We start from the raw sequence: 18,264 nt of genomic DNA, 5'->3' as shown, positions 1-18,264 counted from the left end.
ATTTTATTTTATAAAATATCCTTTTATTTTATTTATTTTGTTATTCATTTTTATTTATGTATATATTTGTTATATATATACTATATATATATAAAAAATATTTATTATTATTCATTTTATTTATTTATTTTATTTTAGAGAAGAAATTGTTTTTTCTTCTCTAACCGCATCATCAGATATCACTTAATCAAGGCACTATCAAATAGGAAGTAGTATTCTGGTAGAGATGCACTTCAAAATAAAAGTATGTCATGAAATAATAATACAGCAGGGATTTCTCATGTAAATATGCTTGGTAAACATAAGCATATTTTAATTAACTTGTTTACTTATTAATATGAACTTAGTCACCATTTTAATTCAGCATCAGAACATGAGTTTGGCTACAGAAATGCACGCCTGGTGCTGGGAAAGTTTCAGTGCTTCATAACTGATTCAACCCATGTCTACCAGTTGAAATGTGATGCTTCTACTCACTGTTCTGCTGAAATAGCTGGGGGCAGAGTAACAAGTTCAAATAAATTGTGTATAGTGTATATTTAAGAGGAGATATTGACATGAAAGGAAGTGTCAAGGGGAACAAGGCAACACGATTGACAACATCAGACAGCAAATTCAAACACACCTTCAGTCCTATACTTGTGCATCTGTTCACATGCACACAGGCAACACAAGCGCTTTAATGAGTAATCCTTTCGTATTAAATGTTGCACGGAATGGACCCAGTAAGAACCATCAAAAGAAAAGAGGATAAAATGCTGCCTCATTTTTAAGAAATCCATCGTCTTTAGCTGCTGTGGCCAAGACTTAAATAATCCATAGACGGCTATGCTACTCTTCTGTGTGTGAGTACGTGTGTGTTTTTGTTTGTGTGAGCGTGCATGTTACTTCAGGAAACCTACTGCTAGTGTTCCCAGTGGCAATCAATCAGCTAGTAAATGAGCATCACCTCTGAGAAACAACAGCTGGCTGGCCATCCATGAAGATGACACTATAAAATATATAAACACACACACACACATACACAAAGTATCACACTTTCTCACTCACACACACATTAGGATTTTTTTTTAAACAATGTCTATAAAGCCAGTTCTGTATTGTTTTCCATACACCAGCCCATATCAATTTCAGTGTCTTTGTTTTCATGATGAGTTATCATTTTGTATCCTTGTTTCTTTTTTTTCCTAGCTTTCTTTGTCTTATATCTATCTATCTATCTATCTATCTATCTATCTATCTATCTATCTATCTATCTATCTATCTATCTATCTATCTATCTATCTAGCATTATTTCTCTCTATAACCAGTCAACTAATCAAATTTTATGATCTAAGTTTATGAAGTTGTTTTTATTTTGACTTTTTTGTCCTTAGTCTTGTTACGTTATTTTTCACAATTTACCAGTGATGATTGCACAGCATTGTACACGTGTGTGTGTGTGTGTGTGTGTGTGTGTGTGTGTGTGTGTGTGTGTGTGTGTGTGTGTGTGAGAGAGAGAGAGAGAGAGTGCACGTTTGTGTGGGTGTGCTCGCATACTGTCAGATTCAGTGGGCACCATTACGGCTAGTAAAAGAGTTCTCCACTCAATCACACTTTCAGCCTCCTCCCTCTTTCACCTTTCATTTGTCATCAGCACTTGATTGTCTGCTCAATCACTTCCTCCGCTTTCACTCTCCCTCAATCCGTGTATCCATCTATCCAATCATCTAGACCCTCTTCCCAGCCTCCCACTGTTTGACTGTTTCCCTTCCCCTTCTTCAAGGCCTTGCTGCATCTCGTTCTTTGTTGTCTTGTATTACCTATTCCTCTGTCACTAACTGTCTTTACCCATTTATTCATTCATTCATGCATATATGTATGTATTTAAATATACACATATATATATATATATATACACACACACACACACACACACACACACACATACACTCACCGGCCACTTTATTAGGCACACCTGTCCAACTGCTCGTTAACGCACATTTCTAATCAGCCAAACACATGGCAGCAACTCAATGCATTTAGGCATGTAGACATGGTCAAGACGATCTGCTGCAGTTCAAACCGAGCATCAGAATGGGGAAGAAAGGTGATTTAAGTGACTTTGAACGTGGCATGGTTGTTGGTGCCAGACGGGCTGGTCTGAGTATTTCAGAAACTGCTGATCTACTGGGATTTTCACGCACAACCATCTCTAGGGTTTACAGAGAATGGTCCGAAAAAGAGAAAATATCCAGTGAGCGGCAGTTCTGTGGGCGAAAATGCCTTGTTGATGCCAGAGGTCAGAGGAGAATGGCCAGACTGGTTCGAGCTGATAGAAAGGCAACAGTAACTCAAATAACCACTCATTACAACCGAGGTATGCAGAAGAGCATCTCTGAACGCACAACACGTTGAACCTTGAGGCAGATGGGCTACAGCAGCAGAAGACCACACCGGGTGCCACTCCTGTCAGCTAAGAACAGGAAACTGAGGCTACAATTCGCACAGGCTCACCAAAATTGGACAATAGAAGATTGGAAAAACGTTGCTTGGTCTGATGAGTCTCGATTTCTGCTGCGACATTCGGATGGTAGGGTCAGAATTTGGCGTCAACAACATGAAAGCATGGATCCATCCTGCCTTGTATCAACGGTTCAGGCTGGTGGTGGTGGTGTAATGGTGTGGGGGATATTTTCTTGGCACACTTTGGGCCCCTTAGTACCAACTGAGCATCGTGTCAACGCCACAGCCTACCTGAGTATTGTTGCTGACCATGTCCATCCCTTTATGACCACAGTGTTCCCATCTTCTGATGGCTACTTCCAGCAGGATAACGCACCATGTCATAAGGCTCGAATCATCTCAGACTGGTTTCTTGAACATGACAATGAGTTCACTGTACTCAAATGGCCTCCACAGTCACCAGATCTCAATCCAATAGAGCACCTTTGGGATGTGGTGGACCGGGAGATTCGCATCATGGATGTGCAGCCGACAAATCTGCAGCAACTGCGTGATGCTATCATGTCAATATGGACCAAACTCTCTGAGGAATGTTTCCAGTGCCTTGTTGAATCTATGCCACGAAGGATTAAGGCAGTTCTGAAGGCAAAAAGGGGTCCAACCCGGTACTAGCAAGGTGTACCTAATAAAGTGGCCGGTGAGTGTATATATATATATATATATATATATATACACACACTCACACACACACACACACACACACACACACCCACACCCACCCTTGAATTTATCCTCCATAAACTTTATATTATCCACAAAAATCCAGGCTGTGTTGGTAAATATATTCCTTCACTCTTGCAGTTGTGTTCAAATGCTTACAAAGTTTTAGTCCAAGCAAAACTGTGACTATCAGCCGGCTTGGAATCAAAGTCAAAGAGAAAGAGATTTAATGAGGGGATCTAAGAGATTCAATGAAGGGAATTCTAGTGGGTGGATCATTTTTGAAGTCACATTCATTGACCCCCTAATTTAATGCTCTGTTAAAGAGTGGGACAAAAAACCACGACATGTATACAATGTCAGTCAAAATAAGAGCATCTGCAAAATGCTTAAATGTAAAGTTTTTCTTTTTTTATATTTCATGATGATGGATATTTAACTTAACTTTAATGCTCTTTCTGTCTCCGTCTCTCTCCAGCTATTGAATCAGGTGCTAAATAGAGTCACAGCAGAGAGGAACCTATTTGATCGAGTTGTTAACTTACGACTCCCAGGTATGCATGTCAGCGCACACACACACACACACACACAAACACACAGACCTGACCCTGAAATAGCAGTTCAGATACTTATGGATCACAGGTTTTTGTCGTGCTGCGTTGAATCTCTAACTGAAATCAGTCTGATATCTCCATGAATGAGGAGGAATGCGAATTGGACATAGTGGCAGGCTTTGAAAAACCTGGCCGAAACCTACCTCCTGAAGGGTGCTGTAGGGAGAGAGCACCTTCCCGGTCTTCTCCCTCAGAGTGGGTCCAGGGCCAAGTATCGTGCAGTTCCCATTCCATGCCTTCCTAGCCACCGGCACATCCCCAGCACCGAATCTCCCTGTGGTCCACAGGTGAAGGAATCTTACTCGACCCTCCAGTCCCCCGACTTCCCTGCCGGGGACAGCCCAACTCCTCCAATACTCCCCTCCCCCTGGTGTCCTACACGAGGTCGCTCCTTGCCTTTCAACCTCGCAAACTGGGAGAGGTGGTTACATTCTCTGTTGCAGGGCAACTGGACTTTGGACCTGTGGTTTTCTGTTGGTCGAAACACCAACCACCCTGACAGGGATGTTAAGGGCTGGCTGGCCAGGGCTGGGTTAGGCACAGGCTGTTGTCCCTCGGCAACTGGTCAGTGCCTCCCTTGTTGGTTGCTGGACCATGGCGGAACGATGTCTTCTCCCTGACGGTACTGTCCAAGCCAACAGTCTTCTCTTGGAGCGCTGTCCAGTCGCCAGGTCTGTGTCTCTTTCCTGTTGGAGCCCCCATATGGGCCACTGCTGTGAAAAACCTGTGCTACAGCTGGGGCCCCCTGCAAAGAGATGCAGACACAGATGGTCACTAAGGGTACAACAGCCTATTTATTAAAAACTAGGGCTGTCAATTGATTAAACATTTTCATCAAATTAATTATATGATATGTTGATTATTTAAACACAATTAATCACATGGAAAAGCCCCCAAATTAAGATTTCAACTCAAAAACATTACATTATTATGGCATATGAGTAAAGTATTGAATGGAAATATCAAAGGGGGCATTAGAAATCCATAAATTGCTTTATGTCTAATCATTTCTCCAAATACATGTCTTTTTATCGTTCAACATAAGGCTATCACGTAGCCTAAAATGTGGGAATAAGAGTTTTCTTTTTAAATTATTTAACACAGGCTTATCACTTAAACACCAATGTGGCCATAACAGTCTTTTTTAACTATTTACTATTTACATGCGCAACTAACACACTGACTGGTTGGAATTGTGCATCGCATGGTGTCAGACGGGTTCAAGTTCAACTTTATTGACATGTGTATTGGAATACAATGAAATTCTTGTGCTCTGGCTCTCTCGGCCTCAGCACAAAGGACACAAGGACAAAGAACACAAGAATATACCATTCCAAAAAAAAACCAAAAACATGACTAAAAACCTACATAGACTATGTACACGGAATTCATACATTATATACACAATATAGAAAAGTACACGATAACACAACAATGTAAGGTGCATATGGGTGCATCAGCTGTTCAGCAACCTGACTGCCTGTGGAAAGAAACTATTCCTGAGACGGATAGTGCAGATTTGATGCTCTGGTAGTGTTTTTCAGATGGAAAGAGTCAACAGAACATGAGTGGGGTGTCTGGTGTCCTTAATGATGTTTTGGGCTTTCCATTTGCAGCGAGTGGTGTAAATATTATGAAGTTGTGGTAGTTCCATGCCAATGATTTCTGCTGCCGTCTTTACAGTCCTTTGAATCAGTGTGCAGTCATTAGCAATTAGCTTGCCAAACCACACTGTCATACAGCCTGTCAAGACACTCTGCATGGTGCTGTGATAGACGTTCATAAGAGTTTTGGTACTCATACCAAAGCTCTTGCGACAGCTCAGAGAATACAGTCGCTGCTGTGGCTTCTTCAGGATGCAGTTGGTGTTGAGAGACCATGTGAGGGTGTCTGTGATGTGTAAACCGCGAAATCTAAAAATAATTTGTAAATTCACTCCAGTGGTGTCAGTGGCACCCTGAGTGCTTTCTTGTCATTCAGAAGTTAAGTGCACTGTTCTCACAGCCACACCGACCGCTCCAGCTGAAGGGCCGGTTTGTTAGAGTGTCTGAACCCGTTAATGGCTGACAGCAAAATGTGACGGTTGGGTTATTTGGCAATAATAGGTAGTTCTATTCTTTTTTGGGGTTTTTTTTCCCCCTTTTTCTCCCCAATTGTATCCGGCCAGCGGCACGGTGGCGCAGTCGTTAGTGCGGTTGTTTCGCAGCAAGAAAGTCCTGGATTCAAGCCCCGGGGTAGCCCAACCTTGGGGGTCGTCCAGGGTTGTCCTCTGTGTGGAGTTTGCATGTTCTCCCCAAGTCTGTGTGGGTTTCCTCCGGGTGCTCCGGTTTCCTCCCACAGTCCAATGACATGTAGGTCAGGTGAATCGGCCATACTAAATTTTCCCTAGGTATGAATGTGTGTGTGTGTGTGTGTGTGTGTGTGTGTGTGTGTGTGTGTGTGTGTGTGTGTGTGTGTGTGTGTGTGTGTTTGTGTGTGTGTGTGGGCCCTGTGTGTGTGTGGGCCCTGTGTGATGGCCTGGCAGCCTGTCCAGGGTGTCTCCCCGCCCGCTGCCAATGAGTGCTGGGATAGGCTGCAGTATCCCCGCAACCCTGAGAACAGGATAAGCAGTTCAGATAATGGATGGATGGATGGATGTATCCGGCCAATTATCCCACTCTTCCGAGCCATCCCGATTGCTTCTCCACCCCCTCTGCCGATCCAGGGAGGGCTGCAGATTACCACATGTCTCCTGCGATAGGAGGAAACTCCTCACCTGACAGTGAGGAGTTACACCAGGGGGACCTGGCGCGCCGTGGGAGGATCAAACCACTCCCCCCCTCAAACAGGCGCCCCGACCGACCAGAGGAGACGCTAGTGCAGTGACCAGGACACATACCCACATCCGACTTCCCACCCGCAGACATGGCCAATTGTGTCTGTGGGGACGCCCGCGGTAACATGGGGTTTTGAACCGCTGATCCCTGTGTTGGTAGGCAACGGAATAGATCAATATGCTATGCGGACACCCAGGTAGTGTTATTCAGCACGCAGCAAGTTACAGTAACATCGGTACATCAATCAATTAACATAAACATTAAACAATATTATATGTGTTAATCTGCATTAATTGTTTTGGTGCATTATTTTTTTCCATATTTAATTAATTGAAATTATTGGGTTATTTTGACAGCTCTATTAAAAACAAAACATTAAAAACACCAGAATTAAAAACATTTAGGAAACTAAAAACAAACATTCATGTGGGTTTGTCCCCACAGCCTTCAGCTCTCTCCTTGGATCTGGTGTGTCATCATTTGGGGTGTGGAACCAGTTTATCTGTCCGGAGTTAATTGGCCCAACTCAGGACAGCTGGTCCACACCCACCCTGCCACAAAATGATTCAGATATGTTTAAAAAAAATCCTCCCTGGCCTGCGTCAGTCTAACAGGTAATATAGAAAAGGAACATTACGATAATGCAGGAGATTTTGTCCTGACACCTAACTGAGATTGATGTTGTTTCTGCTAGTGTGGAATGGGCTCTCCAAATCTTGCTTTGAGATGGGCTGTTCTTTTAAGGTGTTTTGGAGTAGAGGGGAGAGGAGGGGAGAATAGGGAGGTAAGGGGAGTCAAAGCTTTGCAGCTTTTCTTTAGCAGCAGGACATTGAGTCAGGCTTCATCCAAGAAGAGCGATTAATCAATTATGACTTATGTGGTGTGTCTGGTGGTCAGACAGATGAAATAAAACATGAATAAAATGGAAATGAACTGAGCTATTTAATATGTTACGCTCTGTTGACTCGGCTGATAGATAAAGTGCATCCGGAAAGTATTCACACCCCTTCACTTTCCCTACATTTTGTTATGTTACAGCCTTATTCCAAAATGGATTAAATTCTTTTTTTTTCTCATCAATCAACACACAATACCCCATAATGACAAATGGAAAAAGGTTTTGTAGAAATTTTTTGCAAATTTATTAAAAATAAAAAAATGAAATATTGCATGTACATAAGTATTCACACCCTTTACTCAGCCTCAAGTCTTCTTGGGTACGAAGCTACAAGCTTCGCACACCTATATTTGGGGTATTTCTCCCATTCTTCTCTACAGATCCTCTCGAGCTCTGTAAGGTTAGATGGGGAGCGTTGCTGCACAGCTATTTTCAGGTCTTTCCAGAGATGTTCAATGGGGTTTAAGTCTGGGCTCTGGCTGGGCCACTCAAGGACATTCACAGACTTGTCCCGAAGCCACTCCTTCGTTGTCTTGGCTGTGTGCTTAGGGTCGTTGTCGTGTTGAAAGGTAAACCTTCGCCCCAGTTTGAGGTCCTGAGCGCTCTGGAGCAGGTTTTCATCAAGGATCTCTTTGTACTTTGCTCGATTCATCTTTCCCTCGATCCTGACTAGTCTCCCAGTTCCTGCCGCTGAAAAACATCCCCACAGCATGATGCTGCCACTACCATGCTTCACTGTAGGGATGGTATTAGCAAGGTGATGAGAGGTGCCTGGTTTCCTCAAGACATGATGTTTGGCATTCAGGCCAAAGAGTTCAATCTTGGTTTCATCAGACCAGAGAATCTGTTTCTCATGGTCTGAGAGTCCTTTAGGTGCTTTCTGGCAAACTCCAAGCAGGCTGTCATGTGCCTTTTACTGAGCAGAGGCTTCCGTCTTGCCACTCTACCATAAAGGCCTGATTGGTGGAGTGCTGCAGAGATGGTTGTCCTTCTGGAAGGTTCTCCCATCTCCACAGAGGAATGCTGGAGCTCTGTCAGAGTGACCATCGGGTTCTTGGTCACCTCCTTGACCAAGGCCCTTCTCCCCCGATTGCTCAGTTTGGCTGGGCAGCCAGCTCTAGGAAGAGTCCTGGTGGATCCAAACTTCTTCCATTTACGAATGATGGAGACCACTGTGCTCTTCGGGACCTTCAAAACTGTAGACATTTTTTTGTACCCTTCCCCAGATCTGTGCCTCGATACAATCCTGTCTTGGAGGTCCACAGACAATTCCTTTGACTTCATGGCTTGGTTTCTGCTGACATGCACTGTCAACAGTGGGACCTTATATAGACAGGTGTGTGCCTTTCCAAATCATGTCCAATGAACTTACTACAGGTGGACTCCAATCAAGATGTAGAAACATCTCAAGGATGATCAGTGGAAACAGGATGAACTTGAGCTCAATTTTCAGTGTCCTAGCAAAGGGTGTGAATACTTACTATGTACATGCAATATTTCAGTTTTTTATTTTTAATAAATTTGCAAAAATTTCTACAAAACCTTTTTCACTTTGTCATTATGGGGTATTGTGTGTAGATTGATGCGAAAAAAAAGGAATTTAATCCATTTTGGAATAAGGCTGTAACATAACAAAATGTGGGGAAAGTGAAGGGGTGTGAATACTTTCCGGATGCACTGTATGGATAAGTTACTCTGCCAGTAACTGTTATTCTTATGGAAAGGAGGATGATAAGAAAGACATTGGTATGCTTGTGTGTGTGTGTGTGTGTGTCTGTGTAAGCATGTACATCTCTGTGAGCATTGTATGTGTGTGACTGTGTTGTTGTGTTTGTGGATATATTGGCATTTTAATGTGTTCACACCTGTGGACTTGGGTGTATATTTGAAGCCATGTAAATGTTATGCAGTTAGCATGAATGAATGCTTTGTTTAAACAAGAAATGTAATTGTTTCAAATAAGGGGGTGCAGGCTTGAAGTAAAGGATTGTAGATGAAGAGAGTTGCACACAAATTACAGGTTCATATAGAATAATGATAATAATTTTATTTATATAGCAATTTTTAAAGCACACAGTTAAAGTGCTTCACATATAGGATATAATACACATATACAAGTATACATACATACCTACATAAATACATGCGTACATAAATATGTACATACGTACATACATGCATACATATGCATGATACATAGACAAAAATGAAAGCACATTACCAAAATAAGCAAAACTAAAAGCAAGCAGAGTATTGATAAAAAGACGGTTCCGTGTAATTGCACACATTTAACTGTAACTGCAGGGGGCATCTGGTTGGCGTAGCAGTCTATTCCGTTGCCTACCAACACGGAAGTCAGCGGTTTAAATCCCCGTGTTATCTCCAGCTTGGTCAGATGTCCCTACAGACACAATTGGCGGTGTCTGCGGGTGGGAAGCCGGATGTGGGCATGTGTCTGGTCACTGCACTAGTGTCTCCTCCGGTCAGTCGGGGCACTGTTTGGGGGGGAGGGAGAACTGGGAGGAATAGCGTGATCCTCCCATGCACTACATCCCCCTGGTGAAACTCCTCACTGTCAGGTGAAAAGAAGCAGCTGGCGACTCAAAATGTATCAGAGGAGGCATGTGGTAGTCTGCAGCCCTCCCCAGGATTTGTAGAGTGGGTGGAGCAGCGACTGGGACGGCTCAGAAGAGTGGGGTAATTGGCCGGATACAATTGGGGAGAAAAAGGGGGGACAATCCAAAAAAAACCAAAACAAAATAAAACTGTAAAGACTTCTGTTAGCTTTGGTGCTGTGTAAATTTAAATCGCATTTTTCTCACTATGCCTACGCTTTAATCCATGAAAAATTACAAGAGAGTGAGCATTTATATTTGTGTGTTAACCTACAGATCTCAGTTTATCTCTTTTCCACCAGCCCGGTGCCGGTGCAGAGCCAGTTCTGCTTTGGTGCCTTTAGAGAACTGGCCCGCATTTCGACAGGTTTGAGAAAAGTACGTTACGTGGTAGAAATTGGGATAATTTGGGTGGGGAAAAAAATCATGGCAGACAGAACTCATCTGCTTTGCTTGCTTTTATAAATTCACTTTTATTTCACTGCTTTCGAGAAGCCTCTTGCTGCTGCTGCTTTCACTCATGTTTTATCAAAATGGCGGCTAATTTCTTGCGGTACGTGTGTCCATACTAGATCAAACTTTATCAAATACAAATGAAAATTTCTAGAAAATAGAGCTTTATTCTCTTATTCTGCAAGTGATATCATCACATTACACACATGCAAGGTGAACTTGTGAAGCATAATTATGAGGAAAGCTCAAACTGGCATGTGGAAAAGAGATGCAAGCCTGGCCTGTCAGTTAGATGGCACTGATGCACAGTGAGAAGGGGCTTTAGATGTTTATATGCTGTCTTATTTATAATGCTGCTTTGGGATTTATAATTATAACTTTAGGGCATCTGAGAATCATTCCACGGTATTATAGTCTTATTCCATATCCCGTTTTTCTTATTTCCTCATGTGTATTATCACAGTCAGACAACACACACCACGTTGCTTGTCACAGCTGTACTATGGCATCTTACATCATTTGTTTATTCGTATTTCAGCCTACGTTCTTCCTCCTAAGATCCCTCCTCACAAAGATCAACTCCTATCTCAGCTCTTTATACTTTAGATTGTTTTATTGTATTCTGTTTATATTTTATACTCTGCATTTTCCTGGACAGCCACTGGAGCATGTTGCCATATTGCACAATGTATGATTGTGTATGTGACAAATGAAAACTACAAGTCAAACGATTTGTTTTTGATTGTAGGCAACAGAGCGTTCCCTGTTGTTTCTTTGTGAACCAATAAAACCCCAACTAACCCACAACCAAACTGATTTTCATCACCTCTGTCAGTCCCAGGATTTCCCAATTTTTATGCTGACTCTTGCATTCAGAATGATCTGTCCCCCCAGTTTAACCTATCCCAGTTTTTAGAGGGATGTCCACCTAAGGGAAGTCAAGTGCTTCAAATAAGATTTTTGAAATAGACTATAAGGTACAGTAACATTGCTGAGCTTTGCCGAAATTAGATTTTTTATTACTGTTGCCAGGCTGAGGCCGGTAAGTCTGTGCCCTCTGGTTGGTGGGTCAGTGAACCAACCCGAAGGCTATAGATACCCCCCCCCCCAATAAATAAATAAATACATAAATGTGGTTATCTCATTTTGAGATAAAAATCTTTGTATGTTTTTGACAGGGCTGGAAAGTGTTGACCACTACCCCATCCTAGTTGCTGTCACTGGCATCCTGGTACAAATCCTAGTGGAAGGAGAGAGACAAGGGTAAGAGCTTTTGTGCTTGCACATGTGTGTGTCTGTGTTTTAGAGGCATCTCATACCTGAAATATTAGAACAATTTTGTCCCCAGCAAGCGAGTAGTTTAGCATGGAATAATTTCCTTTTAAGAGGATTTAAGAAGGGGTAAAAAACAAAAACAAACCAAAACAAAACACTGTTTAAAAAACTGATTAACCTCAAAACTTTTTTTTTTTTTTTTTTTTTTTTGGTATCTGGTCACATTAATCATTAGCGATGCAATTAGCTTTTCTTCCACTTCATACGATTGAGCTTTAATTAACACAGAAAGGATTCCTTATCCTCCACCGGCATGACATTATAGATGGATCTGATGTCATTCCCACTCAATAACTCTCACGCCATGTTAAGCTGGCTAAATCCATTGGCAATTTAGGATGCATGCATGGAATGATAATGTTAATAAATTAGCCTGGCCTTATCATGTTTTTGCGAAGTCCCCGTTTCAGTATTATAACATGAAAGAAGGCTGCTTGCCTACACGGTTAAGTGAATGATCGGCTTTTGGCAATGCAGCAAAGTGCTAAACCCCATAGTTGCAGTTCACTCTCACTTTACTGACTTGCTGGCAGCAGATGGTAGGGAGATGTTTTGGTTCACTTTCTTTCTGGCAGTGCGGTCACACATGGGTGTACACACACAGACACGCATACAAACACAAGCACACACACACACACACACACACACACACATACAGTAAATAAACCCTGGGTAACACTTTACAATAAGTGCATGTAATAAGTGTTAGTTAATATGTAATAAGGTCCTCTTAAGTCCTTATAAAATGCTTATTAACATATGTGTTAATAAGACTACAATAAGCATTAGTTAATAAGTAATAAGCCTTTTATAAGTAATAACTTTTGCAGTTTGTGGACTGTCAAAATTTTTGTGATGATTTTTAGGGTACTTAGATCCATCCATCCATCCATTACCCGAACCGCTTATCCTGCTCTCAGGGTCGCGGGGATGCTGGAGCCTATCCCAGCAGTCATTGGGCAGCAGGCGGGGAGACACCCTGGACAGGCCACCAGGCCATCACACAGGGCCCACACACACACACACACACACGAACATTCATTCCTAGGGACAATTTAGTATGGCCGATTCACCTGACCTACATATCTTTGGACTGTGGGAGGAAACCAGAGCCCCCGGAGGAAACCCACGCAGACACAGGGAGAAGATGCAAACTCCACACAGAGGACGACCCGGGATGACCCTCAAGGTTGGACTACCCTGGGGCTTGAACCCAGGACCTTCTTGCTGTGAGGCAACCGTGCTAACCACTGCACCACCATGCCACCCGGGTACTTAGATGCTACCTGCAAAGTTTTATGCAGACTGGACTTATAATTTAAGACGAATGTGAAGAGAAGTTTTTGCACATTTCGCAAGCACAACCTAGTGGCCGAAAACGTGTTTTTGATGTTATTTTTAACACTTATATGGTTTTATTAACACTTAATAATGTTAATAAGCATTTTATAAAGACTTATAAGGGCCTTATTACCTATTAACTTACACTTATTACATGCACTTAATGTAAAGTGTTATCTGAACTCTGTTTCTGTCTCTTTCTTATACACATGCTAGCATAGTCTCACTCTTACTGTTTTTCATTCCTACACAATCTCTATGAAACACTTTCTCTGAAACACACAAACATTGTTTTCTCTTCCTGTCATTTACACACTTACATACTCACGCACCTCCTCCATTGTGAATCTGTTTCTTTTTTATGCACTCTTTCTTTCCCTCTCTCACACATACTCCATCTTTTTCTTCTGTCTCACACTGTCTTCTTTTCTCACAGACGTTCTGTTTCCTGTCCTCCTTTTCCTCTCTTTTTCACTTTTAAGCAAACACACACACACACACACACACACACACACACACACACACACACACACACACACACACACACACACACACACACAAAGCCAGAGAGTCACAGTGGGCTGTATCAGGGAGTGTTGATGGGCCTCGGCATGGAAGAACAATCAATTACCAGAGGATAAAAGCTGGTGTTGAAGCCAAAGAACACCACAGACAGTCAGGATGCACAGTATGACTGAAACCAAATTCTGCATCTGAACCGCTCCAGTCAGCCCCAGCTCTGGCTCGCACACTGACAGGCACACTAGCAGTGAAATCACACTGACGTGGTAACACCGGTGTGCATTTGAATTTACTCTGTGTATTTGTTGAAATGGTATGTGCATCTCTGTGTGTGTGTGTTTGTCAAATCTGAGAGAGTAAGGGAGTGAACGAGAGATGGGGAAAGATCAGAGAAAAAGCTGCTTTTATTACCTTTCAGCAGCTGCTGTCAAGATAAGATCAACACAAGTGTGTGGCTGTGCATACTTTTTTAGGGTTGCGTGTTTATATTTATATTGTGTGTGTGTGTGTATGTGAGGTGTTTGTGCCATAATTAAATTTCTGTTATTGGTTTAGTAAGATGTTCTATAATGATAACAAACAGCCTCAAATTTGGTTGGTCGGTAACAGATGTTGGGTGGTTTGCTTTGTGCTCACTACATTTTCACAAAACCATTTTGGCTTGCATTTACAATGTACTTCAAGTCTTCTGTCTGTGTCTATCTCTTTCTGTCGCTTCGTTTCTAATGTCTCACTGTATTTACCCTTCTTTTCTGTCTCAGATCTGTGAATTGTCCCCAGTCTCACTCTTTTTTCATCTTTCACTCTTTTTTATTCTCTCTCATCCCCCCTTCTGTCTGTGTGTCTGTCTCTGGCTGTTTCTGTCTGGATGTCTGGATGTATGTCTCTGTCTGTCTGTCTGTCTCTGTCTGTTTGTCTGGATGTGTGCAGCTCCCTCTGCAATGCCATCTCACTTTTTCTGTCATTTTATCTTTTGCTAGTCTTTTATGTGATCCTGTCCATGGGTGCATCTTTGGTATTTAGTATTCCATGGTGTTTTCATGCACTTGCCTCATGTAATTGGTTGGAAATATGTCCTTTTTTAATATTTATTTTCATTTTTTCCCTCTCCCCTGTGTACTGCAAGCTAATAGCTCTGATTCAGAGAAGCATAATCCTGCTCAGTTGTCCTTATCTTTGCTAAAACCTCTTTTTAATCAGGCTTATCCAGAATATCCAAGTAATTTCACCTAATAAGTCACAGATACACACTCACACATATGCACACACACACTGAGATACCAGCCCTCACTTGCTGTTGCTCACATGCACATACACACTGTCTCATTTCTCTTTTGCTCTCACATATATGCACAAAAATACATGTCTATGCGCACAAGCATACACTCACGCATGTAAGTGAGCACACGGACAGACACACACATGATCTTACAGTCACACAGAACTTGTGTAGTCAACAGATGAATGCTAAGTGTGATAGCTTGCTCTTCTGTTTCTTGTTCTAAAGTTAGGGGACATCTGTGTTTGCACTTTGGGAAGAGACCGAGAATACAGCCTGATTAACACACACACACACACACACACACACACACACACACACACACCAGCACTAATACTACACATGGTTTTACAGCTTATCAGAGGGAGATACAAAAGCATTTGGCATTTAAAGCCACAACCAGTGGCTCCCGAAAGTACTGTCACATTTGTACTCTCACCAGCCAGCACCTCTCACCTGGCAGCTGAGCTCAAAGGTTATGTGACCCGGTAATGATTTCACCTTTTAAATCCTCTTTTTACATCAGTCATTTTTCCACAATGTTGGCATATGTGTGGTCAATATGTTGCTTCGTATTCAACATTCCTGTCTGTTTCTTCCCTTCTGTCCATCATCCATTAATCTGTTCCTTCATCCATCTGTTTTCATTCCACCCGACAAGTGGGCCCAAAACAACTTAAAAAGCGATACACCTTCACATTTTACCAAGTACAACCACAGTCCTCAGTTGTTGACAACTCAGCAGCTCCACTGAAGCAAGTATGGGGTCAAGTGCCTTGCTCACATAACCTGCAACTGTAATTGCTTTTTAGTTTAGCTTAAAATGTTATTTGGGAAGGGACAATGTACATTAATCAACATTCAAACAAATGTAAATGTACCCGAGTTAGCTAAGAGGCTAGCTTCCATTGGCAATCCCTTTGCCTGATGTTGTTAGACATCCTAGGATAACAAAATAGTACAAAAAAAAAAACAAACAAAAAAACATACAACATAGTTCATATACAATACAAGAACAACAAGAGCAAACAAACAAAAAATATATATTAATATATATATATATATATATATATATATATATATATATATATATATATATATATATATATTTATATAAAAGCAAACGTACAACGCTGCTAATGTAAATACAGTTAAACAGCTTGTTAAAAGGTGTGTGTGAATAGCATCAATGTTGACATTGTTGGTTCTTAATAAGCTATTTCTTGACATTACACTTAAAGGAATAATAGGATGGGAACTCTGATTGGTTGTGGTTCCATTGGTGTGATTCTCTAAAGGAGAAGATGGCCTGGCTAAATGCTGTTCTCCTGAGTGGGATTGTGCGGTCCCCTCTAGCTGCACCTCTACTAGCTCTGTTTGTGGTAGATTTGGAGATGATGAAGCTGGAAAGAGCAGGAGGAGCTAAACCATGCATGAGCTTATAAACTAGGCAGACATTTTTGTATTTGATGAGGTTTTCCCAACTACATAGCTGTTCTTCACTTTTGTTGTGCAGCTCAGTTTATATGGCAAGTTGGAAAGATGTGATATGCCACGTGTGCAGGAATGGTCCTTCCTGTTTGAAATTGGTGGTTTTAGCTGGTTGAAAGCGAAGTGAAATACAATTGAGTTCAAGGGGTTATCAGACAGGGCTTGTAGTGATGCTTTTACATGATTAAATGATGTCCATCAAATGCTAGGATGCAGCAAGCTCTTCTGCACTTTTGATCAAGGAATTAAGGTACGATAGATTTCCAGAACCTGGTTGCTGCTTTGTTTGTTTGTTTTATTTTTGACTTTCTCGTTTTCATCCCCATTTCATCCTTGTGTTTCAAAATGACTTGAGAAGCTGATCTCCTACAAAACTGCTTGCACATAGTATATATGGTGTTCACAAGCCAAACCCAAAACTAGGTTAGAGCCCCTGCAGGGTCAGCAAATGAAAGTGATGAAATGATGAAGCCACAGATCATAAGAATAAGGGGATGAAAATTGTTTTGTGATAATTGATTAAGGTGGAAAGAGACAGCCGATTTAATAAGATCACAGTAAGATCACTTTCTGATGGGAAAAGTGAAAAATCAATTAGTTAGTTTAAATTGGAGCTCTGTGTTTTAAAAGCAACAGTGACTGGTGCTGAAAATTGGTTAACTTGACAGGAAGGTGCAGTGAGCAATTTTACAGTTGTGTTTGTCTTTGTATTCAGGGGTATGTTTTTGGATAATTAATCTCAAAGGTAGCTGAGGCTGTCTCGGTTTCCTTCACTGTGGCCTAATTGGTGCCTTCTTTTGTGGGAGATGGTTCAAGCTTGAGGAAGGGCTTTCAAAACGTGCATTTTTGTTTATGGATATATTTTTGTGTGCCTGTGCTTGTGTACATATCTGTTTTGTGTGTGTGTGTGTGTGCGCGTGTGCATGAAGCAACAAATTTTTTCATATGTTTAAGTGAGGCTGCCGGGGACTATACTGCTCATCTGTTCCAAGTATGTTTTGTTAGTTTAGTTTCAACCTGTCTCAGAGCAAGCCGGGGGGCTTTCCCGGGCCCACGGTTCTCTCAGGTTTCAAAGGGGCCCACCTTGGGCCCAATTTGCCGGACTGAACATGCATTTTTGAAAATTTTGAATGAAGTTTGTTTGTGTGTCTTGACTGCAGCAAAAAAATAAAAACTCACTCAGACTCAGACCACGTCTGTGTCTTCTGCAGTGCAGAGACGAGCCCCCAAACAGCACCAGCGAGGGCACCGCGGCCTGTTTGTATTGTCATTGATTCCACCCCCTAAGTAGCCCCGTAATCAGGCCCCTGCCAGTCTTGAGTCGATTGGCTGCCGAACGTTTTAAAAGATAGCAGCCTGTCTGCTGTATTTCTGTTTCCCTCGCTGTTTTTCGTAACAATAAAAGCGTAAAAAAATCCAGATAAGAGTATTTCTGAAATCAGTTTAAAATCAAGAGGCGATGTGACATCATCATTACCAATGTTGATGTTTGAGTTTGGTGTGTTCAAACGTGTTGGAGCATTTGGATATTGGACATTTTGGACGTTGGACATGTCATGTAGGCTACAATGGATTCCATGGCATTTTTGCTGAATTGGATTCAAACTGACAGCCACTGGATGAAAACATCATAGGTAAGTTGTTTCATATTCATTACTTGTTATGACATGGGCTTGTCATAGATGCTGGCTATCTGGCCCTTTTCAAAAATAGCGTTATTTGTTGCTGCTTGTGT

General features: G+C 41.8%; 1 protein-coding gene across 1 annotated transcript in view; it reads left to right on the top strand.

Annotated features, from left to right (window-relative positions):
* The window catches only part of LOC130106773 (E3 ubiquitin-protein ligase RNF123), a 349,957-nt gene that overhangs the window by 129,506 nt on the left and 202,187 nt on the right, over window positions 1–18,264 (top strand). Inside the window, exons 35-36 of the mRNA XM_056273023.1 lie at window positions 3,644–3,719; window positions 11,740–11,824. Of these exons, the coding sequence (XP_056128998.1) occupies window positions 3,644–3,719; window positions 11,740–11,824 (161 nt within the window). The remainder of the gene's footprint in view (window positions 1–3,643; window positions 3,720–11,739; window positions 11,825–18,264) is intronic.

This window comes from Lampris incognitus, chromosome 2 (genome assembly GCF_029633865.1).
Source record: "Lampris incognitus isolate fLamInc1 chromosome 2, fLamInc1.hap2, whole genome shotgun sequence".
NCBI classification, from domain to species: Eukaryota; Metazoa; Chordata; class Actinopteri; order Lampriformes; family Lampridae; genus Lampris; species Lampris incognitus.
Note: the sequence above shows the minus strand (reverse complement) of the source record. Positions and strands in the feature narration are given on the sequence as shown.